This window comes from Typopeltis vanoorti, chromosome 25 (assembly GCF_054136105.1).
Source record: "Typopeltis vanoorti isolate ZY-2024b chromosome 25, IOZ_Tvanoo_1.0, whole genome shotgun sequence".
Lineage (NCBI taxonomy): Eukaryota > Metazoa > Arthropoda > Arachnida > Uropygi > Thelyphonidae > Typopeltis > Typopeltis vanoorti.
Genome location: NC_143573.1, coordinates 13738346 through 13753648, shown reverse-complemented (window position 1 = coordinate 13753648; position 15303 = coordinate 13738346). Strand labels below are relative to the sequence as shown.

The window sequence follows — 15303 nt, the reverse complement described above, 5'->3', positions numbered from 1 at the left end:
TTCTCAGTATAGGTTGTGATTCGGGCTTTTAGAAAACATGTGACGTCTCCTGTCGAGGAGAGATGTCGGTCTCCCTTCCAAGCTGTCGTTTTCTCTCCATGTCAAACGTATTTACACTTTGCCACTGGTGGCAAAGTGTGAATACATCACGATATCAGGTTTTAAAAAAGTTGGTTTAGTTATCCGAACCATTTTTCCATACTGATGCGTTCAACTGTTTGGTAGCCCATATGCACTGTCTAAATCAAGTCTTGGAGAGGAGAGAGGAATAATTCGCAGTTTATTTCACAATTTATCGATAGTCTTCTCCATGATCGAGAATAAGCGCCTGGGCATTTTTATTGTTCTCATCAATCAGTCCTCGATGCAGATGGATGGCTCTAATAATTCATCTTTGACATTTCCTTAGTTGTTCCCAAACATGTAGATTCATTCTTTTTACACTTCGTTGCGACAAATCACTGTGGTTATATTGTACTGTTAGTGTTCAATAAATTCGTGCAATCAATGCATCTTCATTCCCCCCCCCCTAAAAAAAGTGTCGGATTACTGCATGCTTTTAGTCCAGTCCAGCAGAGTGTTTATAATAAACGGGGAAGTTTTCAACAAGACAACTATAATGCCAAATAGTTAACTGATGCTATTTGGCATTGATTATTCATGGATACAGCTAAAAGCATAAATGAACCGTTTGCGGATGCTTTCAAACATCAACTGCATATTTTGAATGGAACAATTATAAGAAATTATCCTTTATTAGGTTCAACCATTTTGAGTGCATACCATAGAGCGCTACCTTTTTATTGTAGTGATCAACCTAATCACTTAAATAAAGAATCCATCCCATAATTTCCACTTTTTTTATTATATTCCATCCATTAACTTTGGTGCAAAGAATAAATGAACAGATGAAGAAATATTCAGTAAAATTAAATAACCAACCAAAATACACTCATTTGAACGAATGCAACTATACTTTTGCTGTCCAACAATAAAAATGATTATGCTTTATTCTTGTGAATATGTGTGTCTAATAATATTTAATATGTCACAAGTGCCATTAAAAACTACACTTTAATTACATAAACCTACCAAAATGAATATAACATTAATAAAGCTTCAATTTTATCAGGATGGTATAGGAGGAGAGTGCGAAACAGAATATGTCCTTACTAGCGAACCTTATTATCTGACTCCGGAAAACAATGATGTCCTCAATGTCACCAAAACTCGTAATTACGACAATTGTCTGCACCGACCACACTTGGTTTACGAAAGAACACCTGGATACGAATGTGCTGACTGCGAAACTGACAAAGAGGTGAGTTATTGTTTGAACTGAATCAAAGCATTTAAACTGCCAAACATTTCTCTTTTACGTACTAGATATGCTCATGGATTCAATTGTGATATGCTGTTGTATTTCTTGTACAGCATCCAGTTCATTCTACTGCCACCTATCATTATCACATCCGAGGCAATCGTCACCATTACATCATAGAAAATGCATATTCTGAGGGAGAGACCATCTTAAAACCACACGGATACAAAGGAGGAACTGTCGTCGTACATTCCAAGTAAGACTTTATTTGTTTTCCAATTTTATTAATGCTTTACAAATTAAATAATTTTTCGTTTTTATTCCAAATTCCACCCATGAACGAAAATGAAAACGCCTTGTAATTATAATTCTAAATTTATTTCCAGCCGCTCGCTCGACCTGGTGGAAGAACGTCCAGCCCAACAAGAAATAACTATTCCCGTAGATGTTGTCTCACATCAGAGCCTTCAGTACCAACTACCAGCAAAACGCCAGTTCAAGGAACTAGCGGACTTAAAGGAGGCTCATTATCTACATGACCTCTACGGATATACATCCCAAATAGAAGAGGTGATGGGTTTTTTCTTTCTTTCCATCATCTCATGTAATACGCGAACTTAATTTTTTTATAGTTCTGTAGGACGTTAAATATATTTCTTAATATTCATTTCTAGGTTAAGAAACTGTTCGGCGAGTTGGTGGCTCTCTACAACAACGACGACATTGAGCAACTGAAATCTGAGGACGTTCCAAATCGATTCCTAACTCTTCTTAAAGCTGTCTCTACTCTTGGCTATGACGACATTGACGAACTCTATAAGAAGTTGGCTGATTATCCACCAACAGATACATCGGAGGAACACAGCAATTACAGGTATGTACACTGTTTTCATTGCTTCAACAGGTAAACTAAAGTCCACTATATTTCAGCTTCAGTCTCTCTCTTAAGCTGGCCCACTATAAAGGAAAACGTATGACTGCTTCATAGTCTTGCTTCCGCTTCTGCATTGTCGAATTATATGGTTAATGAGAGCCTTTTCTGATCTGATTAAATCTCATTGAAGTCTTAAGTGTTTGCACCTTTATTCTAAATATTACTTAACCAAAAAAGAAAAAACGCCTTTCTACACTCTATTCACAATGTACACACTGATTTAACACACTTTAACCTCGACGGACCAGTTCAAGCAAGATGTTTCATCAAAAAAGATTGTTAATGGTAACTTATCTACCTCACAGACAATAGAATGATGTTAATCAGACGCACGAGGAGGACAAATGATCTTGACAGTAAACCTCACTTTACACTGGGGCTAAAAGTTGGCGATGACAAATGAACTAACAGCCTCAAAAACACATAAACTACAATATCAGAAAATGTAAATAACTATTTTATAATTATTGATCAGCTTACTGTTTTTTTTCTAAATGCATTTAAAAATAGAACCTGCTGGGTTTTGTCCGTTAAATTCCAATAAAGATATCAAAAATTAAGTTTACTATTCAGCATTTATATGTGGCTCCACCCACGAAAGTTTCTTGTAAACCAACTGTGCATTTATAACATTGGTGGACCAAGAATTGTTTCTATTTTTATTAATTCCATCTCTTTTTTATTTATATTTTATTTAGTCTAGAATATCTGCTCTAGAGAAGCATGGGACTTTTTAAAGCCACTTCGGACCTCCATTAAGCTTGAAAGTAATCTCGCACTGGACGATGGAATTCATTTCTCACCTAAGAAAGTTACAAACATCCATGCGAACGTCGTTAATTGCGAAACCAACCAGTTCGGCCTTTCTTGAGTACTTTAATAACTAAGATGCACTCTACAAATCTTGGAGGAGGTATGTTCATAAAAAGATGGGGCTTAAGTTTCCTGATGCCATTAATCATCTTGATTTCCTGAAAGCAGTTAACAACCGGTTTTCTGCGATAATCTTTGATTAGCACAGAAAACCAGCATCTGTGAACGGGTTTTTGAATTCTGTGAAAAGCCTGTTAACTTCTGTGTTACTAAGCATTCTTTTTGACAGCTTCGGGGAGAACTTTTTTTAAAAAAATTCATCTGGTTTTGTACAGTCAGAATGAAGGATTTGAATCTGGATACAATGAAGAGTCCATAAAGTGTACAGTGGAACAAATTATTGTAATTGATTACATGGTTCCTCCCCAATTCCATAAATAAACCTATTGTGCTATCTGTTTATATTGCTGCAGATTAGCTGGATTTTTTTTTCAAAGAACAAGAACCTCAGAGAATTTGCGTCATTCCACGCGGATTAGTGCTTAAATGTTTGAAATTTTTTTTTTGATCACTTTTCAAAGAATTTAATAAATGCTGCTTACAGGGCAATTCTTTCCATTAGAACGATTCTATAATCCAAAGTAATAAAGAGGATGTTAAACAGAGAAGTCGATTTCCAAAAAAAAAAAGATTTTCGATCACTAATGAAAAGCTAAATAAATACATGATGCATTTATATAGTTTTAAATTTTGTTTTTAGTAGTCCCAAGTTTTCTAAAAATTCAAATGTGCCATAAAAGATATTGTAATGTGACATATAATTAAAAAGTATTTTACGAAAAAAAATCATTATTTTATTTACAGACAACTGTTCTTGGAATTGCTGTTGACGTCAGGAACAAACCCGTCGTTTTTGTACTTGAAACACCTGATTCACACCCGCCGTATCCCATTGCTGACAGTAGGAAATATCATCCGACATCTTCCTCACTACATTAAAGAACCCTCTGAAATCCTGCTCAGTGAATTTTTTGTAAACATATTCTTCTTGCTTTGGAGCTTATTAAATACTTCTACAATTATTATGAGAAGAAATATAAAAAAATAAATCTCTGACGAACTACACCCTCTGTCCAAGACGAAACCGAACTTTTCGAATATAGAAGAAACTAGTGGTGCCACCTGTTGTATCTTTTTGTTGTCGAAAGCTGCAACCTTCATTAGTGTTGTGTCCGCTGTTTACGACATTTGTTTCATTAGAAGCCAAGTTATAGTGCCAAGAGTGGCTGTGGGTTTTGACAAACGGTCGGCCGTCACGATACGCGACGAATTCTCGCCATCAATCGCTTCAAAACTTCGAGATAAAACTCATCATTGACTATTTGGCCAGGCGGAACGACTTCTTTGTGGATAATGTCCTTGGAATCGTAGAAAAAAATCAGCATTGTCTTTACTTTTGACTTCTCAAAGCGACTTTTTTTCGGATGTCCCTCTTCTGGTGATCTACACTCAGCACTGTGACGCTTTGTTTCGGGTTCAAACTCAAAACACTACGTTTAGTCACCAGTAACGATCGCTTGAATGATGTTTGAGTCCTTACGAGAAGTTTTAATGATGTCCTTGCAGTGTTCAATTCGATACATTTTTTAGTCGTCGGTCAACTTGTGAAGAACAAATCGCGAATTCAATTTACGAAGGTCCAAACTCTCGGTTACAATATTGTACACAGTTGATTTTGGAATCCCCAATTCATCTTCAATCAATCTCACGGACGATTTTGGGTTTTCTTTGATGAAATCACGCACTTTTTGGATGTTAACATCGCTCAGTCCAGTTTTTGGACGGCCCAGCTTTTCGTCGTTCTCAAGCGTCTCACGACTAATTTGAAATCGCTTAACCCACTCGTAAACTTGAGTACGGGATAAGCATTCATCACCGTATGCTTTTTCAAGCATTTGATGCGTTTCGTAAATCTTTTACCAAGTTTAACACAAAACTCATTTTCAGACCGTTCGTCAAAGCACACTGTCACTCTAGGCACTATAACTCGGCTTCTAATGAGACAAATGTCATACACAGTTGACACAAGACTACTGAAGGTTGCCGCTTTCGACAACAAAAAGATACAACAGGTGGCGTTAATACTTTCTTCTATTTTCGTAAAGTTCGGTTTCTTTTGGCACAGAAGGTGTAGTTCTAGCAACAAACGATTCAAGAACTAACATTTAGGAAGTTAGCCTGTTGTAATTTATGAAAAGAATTAAACTGTACTGAATTTAAACAATATTATTAGTGATTCGATCCAAACTCTTATCTAACGTTTTTCTTTTTTTATCAATCAGCAACTGTGCGAACACCCATACATCAAGGAAGACAAGAGCGTTCAGCGCAGCTGCTACTTGGCCTTCAGCATTTTAGTTCGGGAAACGTGTGTGGATCATCATGAAGGAGATCACGCAAAATGCTCCCATGAAGTGGCTACCAGATATGTAAAGGTGAGTTCCAGTAATTGCCTCTGCGCCATTTCATGGTAGTCCAAAATAAAACTCTTTTTAGTTAAAAGATTAATTTTAGTCATGTTAAAATGTTGTTTTTCTAGCAATTTATCAACCTGCATGAGGCCCACGGTGGTGAAGACGGGACACATCATGATAACATCTACATCCGAGCCTTGTCAAACATCGGCATCAGAGACACAATTCCCTTCCTGAGAGACTACGTCGAAGATGAAGCTAATGAACATTCTCTGTTCGACAGAGTCGACGCAATCTGGGCTTTACTAAAAGTTGGCACGCGGTATCCAGAAGAGGTAAGTTCGAAAACATAACACCGACACGTTCTACTTATTGTATCTGAAGAAAACAAAATCAGTTAACACATCCATTGCAAACTTCTGCAAAGTATCATTCGCATTTCACCACCGTAGTGTGATAAAATTACTGCTTTTAAAATATGAGCAACCACATAACCCACATCCGTACAAACATATTCTGAGGTTATTGTGTTTTTACCACTGAAGTGCATCCGTAACATTTTTTAATTCCATACCACGTTAATGACTCTTTCCCTACTGATCTGTAAATGTGTTTTCTTTCAGATTCTTTCTATTCTGGTGCCCATCTTTTTTAACACGTCAGAAGTACATGATATCAGGATCCCAGCATTTGTCGTTATGCTTGTCACTAATCCAAGTCGTACTCATATAGAATCAATAGCCCGTTCACTGAACCACGAAACTGATTTGCAGGTGGCATCATACGTGTACAGCACTTTCTCCAACCTCGTCAACTCCACCCATCCTTGCCACAAATCACTGTAAGAAAACGGTACTTTTTTTAGCATTTCTGCGAATATTTATTTTAAGATGAACCTCAACTTATTTCTGTTTATGTTTTTCCCTATAGGTCTAAGATACTTCGTGATGTCTGGTACATAATTGACGAACACCATGAACGTTGGGAACATCTAGATCACAGTTATTCTCACAACTTCATTTCCTCTGGTTACGAAGGTAAGACCAGGGTTTAATTAGTACGGTGAGCGTTAAGCCATACACTTAAGTTTGTGCTTAAGATTACATGCATCAATTCTTAAGAAAGAAAAGCACACACACAAATTTGGGTTTACTTTAATAAAACTCCGTTACTTTTATTTAGCAGAACTTGGCTGAGAGAAATTGCTGATTACCTAAATTTAATTAACAGAAATTGACTTAGTAAACATTTGAATGGAGCGTGGTTTACTCCGTTATATTTATAGAATGATATATGGGCCATGTACCATTTTCTCCCATAGATCAGTTGTCAAATTGTGCGAAAAGTCGAGCTGCCTAGTGCACTACGTTGATTTCCTGGTTATAAAAACAAAAATATCAATATAATAAATAAATATTTTACTAGGCACTGCTTATTTATAATGTTTCAATCACTCTTCATATGCCAGCTACTTCAAAATTTCTGTTGAATCATCACCCTGCGACCCCTGTACTTGTACCATAGAGATGGGTGGAAGTACATACGATCATAAATCATGGTATGTCAAATACGTCTGGAACAGATAATTTCTACCATAGTAACATTAATTTAGCCTGTAAGGTGCGATTAACAAATCAATAGGAGCAGCTATAATGAAGCATTAAGAAAAACAAAGGCTCTGAAAGGGTCATATAGGATTTCATTTGATGGAATTTTTCAATTTATGAGGGTGAGCAAAGGACAAGAGGACATCCTTGGAAGCTAAGAATGAATGCCGCTAAGAAGGGGAGTGAGGGCTAGATTGTTCTCTCAGAGGGTGGTGAATGATTGGAATGGATTGCTAGTGGAGGTTGTGAGTGCAAGTAGTGGGAATGAATTTAAGAATAAGTATGATAGCTGGCGTGTGTATATAGTATGTGGCCTCCCTGGCGGTCTCTCTTAATAATAATAATTTCAACATAGCAAAAGCCAAAATCGGGGTGGCATTTCATAATGCGATAACATGTGGGACAAACTCGTGTCAAAAGAATTTACATTATTCTTTGAATAATGCAAATTCTTAGGTATTATAATATATCTGTCCTTTTCGCTAGAACTATAGACAATCCAAAATTAATCTATAAAAAATCTCTCTATTTTACGCCACAATTATATGTTACTATGCCTAATGTTTATTTGGTCATCTTCATACTGCAGTGCATTAGGTTTCACTGTTTAAAGGAGTTCTCTGTTCATGACTAGTTGATGAAAGCGTGTATTGTTGTAGCTATGTTTTATAATACGTTTATGTTGTCGTAACCTATACCGACTATTTTTCCTCTTTTTTTCCCAGAGGAGTACGATCATGGAGGTCTCACACAATTTGCTTACATCGCCAGTAACGACAGCTACATCCCTCACAGTGCGTACTTGAGGATTAATGACTACATGTTCGGGAGGTCCCATGACACTTTTGCAATCGGATATCAAGCTATGGGTTTGGAAAAATACTTCGACAGAATATTTGGACCCGAAGGCATTTATGAAGGAAAGGAACCCCTGTTGGACGTTTTGAGAGCGTCTCCTGAAGATATCCATACCACAAGCAATGAGCTCAAGAGCCTTGATGAAAAGGTAGGTTTCTTTTCATATTGAAATAGTCTCAATTTAGGCAGTGGCAGACGAGGTTATGCATCGTGACACATTATTCTTCTCTGAAGACGTATCTGACACCACTCGACCCTTCTTGTATCACGAATACATACAGCCAAGTTATAATGCATTTTAAACTAGTGTACTAAGATCGTAAAGGGATGCAATATTTGAGATGGTTAAAACAATTCAGTATTGGCTTCTATCTGCGAAAGAGCGAGACCCCTTTAAGCAAGATTTCAAGGCGCTAAAATCTTTAGTAGTATAGACCTACTGGAATTGTTTTATTGTATAGAATATTTTACCTGTTTAATACTAATTTCTGCATGTACAATCCAAAGAATATGTTCGTTGGTAGTTTATTCCCTCTTTGATGGCTAATATATCACACTCAAAATATATTATTTTAATCATAACTTGCATATGTTGTTTTGGATAGTGAAGAGAAAATCTGCTCGCCCATCCACAGTTGGCTGAAATGGACACTCATTTCAACAATTTTGTTTAATTCGTTAAAGAACCCAGTGCACGATACTAATATGGAGACGCGGTTTTAATCCTTAAAGACTTAAAATTTAATCTTTATATTAAGCGCGTAGGCTAGTAGAAATAGATAATAGCAAATCAACTGAAGGCTTGCTATATTTTTCCGATGTAAAGAGATGATATCTGAATCACACAATCACCCGAAGTCCTAAGAAAATTATCTTTCTCATATATTATTTATTAAAAACGCTATAACATTTTAAGTTTAATGGAAATAAATAACTTAATACTCTCTTCAACCAAAGCATATTAACAATCTTGCATTAAATGTTTGCCTATTAATTTTACAATGCTAGGAAGGGACGCTTCCTTGAGACTCATTTTTTCGCAATTTTATTTACCTATTAGATTCTTGTTCCTGTTCCAATTTTCTGTTTCAGAGAAGAGAAACTGTGTACGAATTCCAAGATCTATACAGTTGTTTTCTATAAAAATCCTTAATATATTTTTTGAATTCAAAAATATTTAAAATTTTTAAACTTTTCAATATATTAACATTTGTTTATATTTTAATGTCTTGTTTAGTTACACATTCTTCCAAGAGAACATAAAAAACTTGAAGGAAATATATTCGTCAAATGCATGGGATTCCATGTTGCCTCTTTCGACTTCGATGACAGCAGTGTACAGAGCTTGCTCCAAGGAGGTAAGTTATCTACTAACAACGTACAATGATACGCCAGAACTGATATTCCCAAATAGGCTGTCGTGAATGTCTCTTGAAATATCTGAAAATGTTCATGTTAATTAAAAAGATAAAATGCTGAAATACTAAGAAATTAAAATCTATCATTTATTCTCAAATAACGTTTCTTTTAAAGAGCATTTGTTAGACACAGTTGAATAAAATACATGACTGTTATAGTAATACAGATAATTGGACACCCACCTTGCCATTATGGTTTAATTTTGTATGTAATCTACTGTGTAACTAGCAATTATAAAGGACATTGGTTATATTCGCAGTGAACTCAATTGTTTTCTATTATTTTTAGACGAAAAAAACCTCGGTGGCTTTGCTTCGAAACTACAACATTTAGGCAAATCCAGCTCAAACAAGCTAATACTAGGAGAAGACGAGTTATTGATTCTTCCCAGTGAAATAGGCTTGCCTGTGGTGCATGAATTCAAACAGTCAGTCTATCTTTCTTACAGGAACAAGGATTTCAACCTTGATGTTGGTCCAGAGATAAAAGTTAAAATTGACGGTCACCTTTTGTAAGTATTTTGCTATCACTTTATTGTTGTGTTCTATAACGTCTGGTTAGGGGGCGCTTTGACATGTTTATAATAAACTTGAATCTTCAACACCTTCAACGATTAATTTCATGTCACGTGATGAATTTTGATTTCAATCCAATAGTCGCTGAAAATTCGAAACTATGAACTTTAACAGCAATAATCCTTGGTTTATAAACGAAATGAAGTCATGTAGTATTACCCTTATACAGAAGGAATCAAAAAGAAATGAACTGCATCTAATATTTAAAATTGATTTTTGCATCTTTTTCGTTGTACACCCCTAGCAAAATAAAAGAAAAAATTGGAAAACGGATTAAGACCAGCACTCCTGGACTGCTTTTCAAACAGTCAGTCTATCTTTATATCTCTGCAGTTGACAGTTGTCGAACGTTGGGTTGGTTAGTTGGTAAGCTCTTAAGATTACACCATTGAACTAAGACTGTGATGTCAGTTTGTCATATATTACATCTGATTATATCTGTGTGCGTTCTCTGTCCGGTTTCACTTTTATTCGGGTTTTAAAATCCGAAATTCGATGAAGAAAGATCCTTCTTCTACTGCCATATGAGATCGGCAGTTAATTCGTCTTTAAGCGAAACGCATGAGGAAAAATGTTTGTCTTGTACTGCGACGAGAACCGAACCGCTTTTCAGAGGGTGGTATAACCACTACCGACTGGGCTGTGAAGGATTCCCAGAAGTAAAGCCGTCTCTTGCATGAAAAGATCAGAGATATCTGTAGTCATCTGTGTACATATGCAGCACTTATAAAGTTCATTTCTTTGAATAAAAAAAGTTGAAGTGATTATAGGATTTGTGTTGTTTAGATTCACGACAAAAGGAGTTAATGCTAAAAAGTAGGAAACTTTTATTACCGGTGTTTGTACAGTCGCTTTCTCTGCTAACAATTTCAAAAAAAAAAAAAATCGAATCTTACATACCTTGAAATTATTTGTGATAAAAGTCACAACCAGCATAATAAATTTCATAATGTAGTAACATTGGTAAAAATGCGAAAGGTACATTTCAAGAGTAGAGAAAACTTTTGTCCTAAAACAAAAATATTTGCCACGAAACTATCGTAACGTGTACATTAACATTACTGATATAACATCACTTCTTCCACAGGTTACTCTGGCATTGCACTTCCTGAAAATGTTCATCTGAGTCCCCAGTTTAATGATATGAGAAATGATTCGCGAGAAGTACCAGTGAGACAAAATATTACATTTTCAGTTATAAGATCGTTTCATAGCAACTTGGCGATAGAAGAATAAATGGCAAGTGAAATATTAGAATTATATTCTAAATATCAGAAATAATAAGAAATATTTGGTCACTGACGATATTTAAGGAAGCAGGATGATGGAACGGATATCTGTGGTCTTTGATCAAGAGTTTTATTCCTAAACCAACTCTCAGCTCCATAATTTATAACCGGTTCGAACACTATATTTTAATCTACTAGTTGCGGTTTCTCTAATTTCTCTCTTACTCCATATAAATTTATTACGTTGGCTTCCAACCATACAAATTTTGCTTATTTTGTAGTCAATTTCCATATTTAATTTGCCATCATAACTACAAACATACAAACATCGTAAGTAAAATATTTTACTTGTACATAGGATGTTTATTTAGAATGCAACTGAAGTTTTCTATCTTTGTGTTTCCAAACATTGTTATAGCTGTGATTCGATCTTTCAATTCTAACTGTGGACTTAAATATAGACTGTGCACTGCTCTGTATAATGCTTCATTTTCCCATATAATTGTAGAATTTCGAAACATTTTCTCTTGTCTTTACAGATCTACAAAAAAATTTGTCAACTGTTTGTCGTAAAGCGAAAATTTGATCTTGACAGCCTCTATTTGGCCTGAACCTGACTTGTTCTTTTCCAAGTTTCTTTTCGATACTTTTAGCCTCTTAATCAAGTCTGCCTGCATAAATCTTACCTGGAACACTTAGCATAGACATTCCTCTGTAACTATCATTTTCTTCCCCTTTTTATACATGGGAATCATGAGAGCTAGACTCCAATCATCTATCACTCGACCTTCTGGCCAAGTTTGCTTTATGATGCAGTGTAGGTAGTACAAAACATTTTTAACTTCGTATCTAAGCATTTCTGGTCTGTGCTTTCTTTCCACATTTCAGGATTTTTTCACTTCAAGTATTCATCTGTACTCCTGTTTACATTCCGCTTGAATATTTTCCACTACTGTTATGTCACAGCCTGCTTGCCACATCTAACAGTCTTTCAAAGTAATTATTCCAGACATCTAGAATATCTTTCGTTTTCATGTCACCTTTATTATCTCTCGTTCTTATTACAATACTCTTTCTTCCATTTCTAAGCTTCCTCGATAATCTCCAAAACATTTTGCAATCCTCGTGATATTTATCTTCTAAATTTTTACCGGTCGTCCGAGACTTGTATATAGCTACTTTTAAACAGCTCTGTCACAGATGGATAGCTTTCTTACATTTCTCTCCGTATTATTTTAAGGCTTCTGTAGACTTATCTGCTCGGAACTTTCTATATGCCTTATTTTTCAGATCTACTCCCTCACTTCCTGAGTCCACCATGAATTTTATTTTTCTATCCATGCAGACAACTTTACCTCAAACCTCCCTAGCTTCACAGTTTGCCATTGAGACTCCAAGATTTTTTTTTTTTGAACTGCTTCATTTTTTTTCTTCAATAATGTTTGTATAGTCGAGTCAACAGTCGATCTGTAAAAATCTGCTCAACTTTAATTCTTAAATGCTTATCTTTTCAATGTGATATTCATTTTACCCTACTTAAAACTACGTGATGATCACTTCCAATTTCAAATCCTCTTTTTTCTTGTATCCTGAACCAGTATGAAAATACTAGTATTAACAATTAAGCTTTTCCTCTGTCTTGTATCTTCTCTTCATGTGAACTTGTGCTCATGTTTATGCTGAAACATGGTGTTAGTAATGACTAGTCCGTATCCTCATCAGAAATCTAACAGGCATCCCACCAGGCATATATAATATGCCTGGTGGGATTCACTTCCTACTCCTAATTAGATCCTCAACAAGTGCCATTTTGTTTTATAACTGCCTGATCAAGTGACTCGAAGAATTCCTCCACTTCTTCCTTAGGATAACCTTCTGTGGGACCATAGGCACAAATAAGTTTCATTGTCCATTTCCCCATTTTGAAGTTTGCCCATATTACTCTACTTGAAATTACTTCGTATGAAAAGTTAATCTTCATGTCTGGTGTTGAATGCTATCACTCTACTCTTTCGTTTCCTTAATGTGGTTAGTTCCCGTGCATATAACATCCTATGCTTATTATTTAGTGAGTTTTAATCTTCTTTGTCTCAGTAATATCAATAAAATCCTAGTTAGTTCAATCCCCAGTGGATACCTACTAATGGAATTCACTACATGAAGATGAGGACTGGATATAAGGTTTGAAACCCCAGTCGGTCTTCTGTATTCCGTAAAGACGATGCGGAGCTCTCCTCCCCATCATCTGGCTTTGACCCTTAAGCGATATCCTGTTATAAGACCTCATATAAATAATTTTTAGACACTCAATGCAAACAATTTTGAAAATGTTTATTGTCAATAAGAATAATATGCAAACGTACAATGAATTAATAGTAGAAGAAGCAACTTTGGGTTACCTAAGGGGTAGATAATCCTGAGACCTGATCTGGAGAACAAACATGGACTTTTTTTTCAAGCCATTTCTGGCCAGCATATCCTTAATACAAGGTATTTTTAAATCTGTTTTCTTCAACATACATTACACGAAACTGAACCAAGTGTTTTAAGCTTGTACTAAAGGTGATCATCTTATTTTTGAATTTTGAAATATGTTTTTAGTTGCCCTTAGATACAAAACAATATATAAACCTCCTTCCTTGAATACCACTAAAGCACGTAAGTGTAATTTAAATGGCTTGTCTATTCAAAAGAAAATTTAACATTGCTGTAATGACCGACATGATTTTATATCTTTCACTTAGTGCTGACAAAGAGACCCAAGCAGGGTTGAACGTTCTCCTGCCCTTCACACGCCAGGCCATTACCGTAGGTGCTAAACGACGTCATACCCTTTCCTTGCCCCTAAAGGGTGAGCTTGAAGTTAGCTTATCTACTCCGAAAGTATCACTGAAATATGAGCCAATCCCACATCAACTCTATCATGTGCATTATGAACCATACACCTCTATTCATCATTATGCCAAAGACTCGGACGTAATTGAAAATTATCTTCCTCTTTTCCCCAAGGATCATCTACATGCGGTAAGTTGATAGAGATAATATTTTGCTCATTGTATTTCTTTATGTATTTAGTATTCAATTAAGTAGTTCTTTAAACATTAATTCATAATATTAAACTAAATAGCCCCTTTATTTCTTCTGATATGAACTGGCTCTTAGTGCAGAGTAAATTAAGATTGTTATATAGTAAGCACACTGTTTAGAAACATGCCTTTCCAGAAAGTAAAATAATATCCCCTTTAATTGATTAAATGCTGTGTATAATCCCAAAACTGAGTCCGTCATCAACAGTTTTGTTGCCTCTTTCTGAAATGAAGCTACTAATGAAGTGCAGTGCAGTATGAGTTTTCGACTGTTTTATTGGCGAAGAATATCGGAGTTTAATGAAATCAAAAACTCTTTCCCCTAATTCTAGCGAAATTAGCTACCTCAAAACTCGTGTTAAAAAGTCTAGAAAGTTTGCCTCATTTTCAAATAATGTTTTCATAATTGGCGTTTTTATAATCATATATTGACATTACATCTGTTCAGGAACCTTGTGTCTTGCAGTAACAAAACATGGAGTCTACAATAGCATCATGAAAGAAAGCCGTATGGTCTGATGACTAACCATTCCAAAATCCCTATTACTTTCATCTGCAGATGATATCTGTCGGAAGGACTTCACATTTTAAGCTGTTACATCCTTCAGACAGGTAGTGAAAAATCCAACAGTTATATACTGTTTCGTTAAACTCAAATTCGGTGGAAGATGAAAAGAACATAGGAATAAACAGCGCAGTGCACTATGAACTTTTCTAAATTAGACATTTTCTAAATTAGAAACAATATAGAAAGACAGCGGAAACTAGGACTGTAAACGAGATTATTTCATTAATTTTCAGAAACTTTGCTTGTGGACACAAAGATGTAGTTATTTCCTTATATACATGTAAATGGTTACGACTAATTTGAATACTTCATTAAAGTATGGACTCTATCTTGGAAAGGATATAGGTATGCTGAAGGAGAAACACACAGGAGAGCAACCATACCGATGAGTAGCTACTCTTATAAAAAAAACTTGTCTC

At 35.5% G+C, this 15303-nt stretch overlaps 1 protein-coding gene across 1 annotated transcript in view; it reads left to right on the top strand.

The window, feature by feature from the left end:
• The window catches only part of LOC150092557 (vitellogenin-6-like), a 41439-nt gene that overhangs the window by 12361 nt on the left and 13775 nt on the right, over window positions 1-15303 (top strand). The window contains exons 6-18 of the mRNA XM_090414677.1: window positions 1133-1321; window positions 1435-1577; window positions 1708-1891; window positions 1996-2195; window positions 3933-4101; window positions 5411-5563; window positions 5668-5877; window positions 6166-6383; window positions 6473-6579; window positions 7875-8155; window positions 9245-9365; window positions 9715-9937; window positions 13975-14254. Of these exons, the coding sequence (XP_090270803.1) occupies window positions 1133-1321; window positions 1435-1577; window positions 1708-1891; window positions 1996-2195; window positions 3933-4101; window positions 5411-5563; window positions 5668-5877; window positions 6166-6383; window positions 6473-6579; window positions 7875-8155; window positions 9245-9365; window positions 9715-9937; window positions 13975-14254 (2478 nt within the window). The remainder of the gene's footprint in view (window positions 1-1132; window positions 1322-1434; window positions 1578-1707; window positions 1892-1995; window positions 2196-3932; window positions 4102-5410; window positions 5564-5667; window positions 5878-6165; window positions 6384-6472; window positions 6580-7874; window positions 8156-9244; window positions 9366-9714; window positions 9938-13974; window positions 14255-15303) is intronic.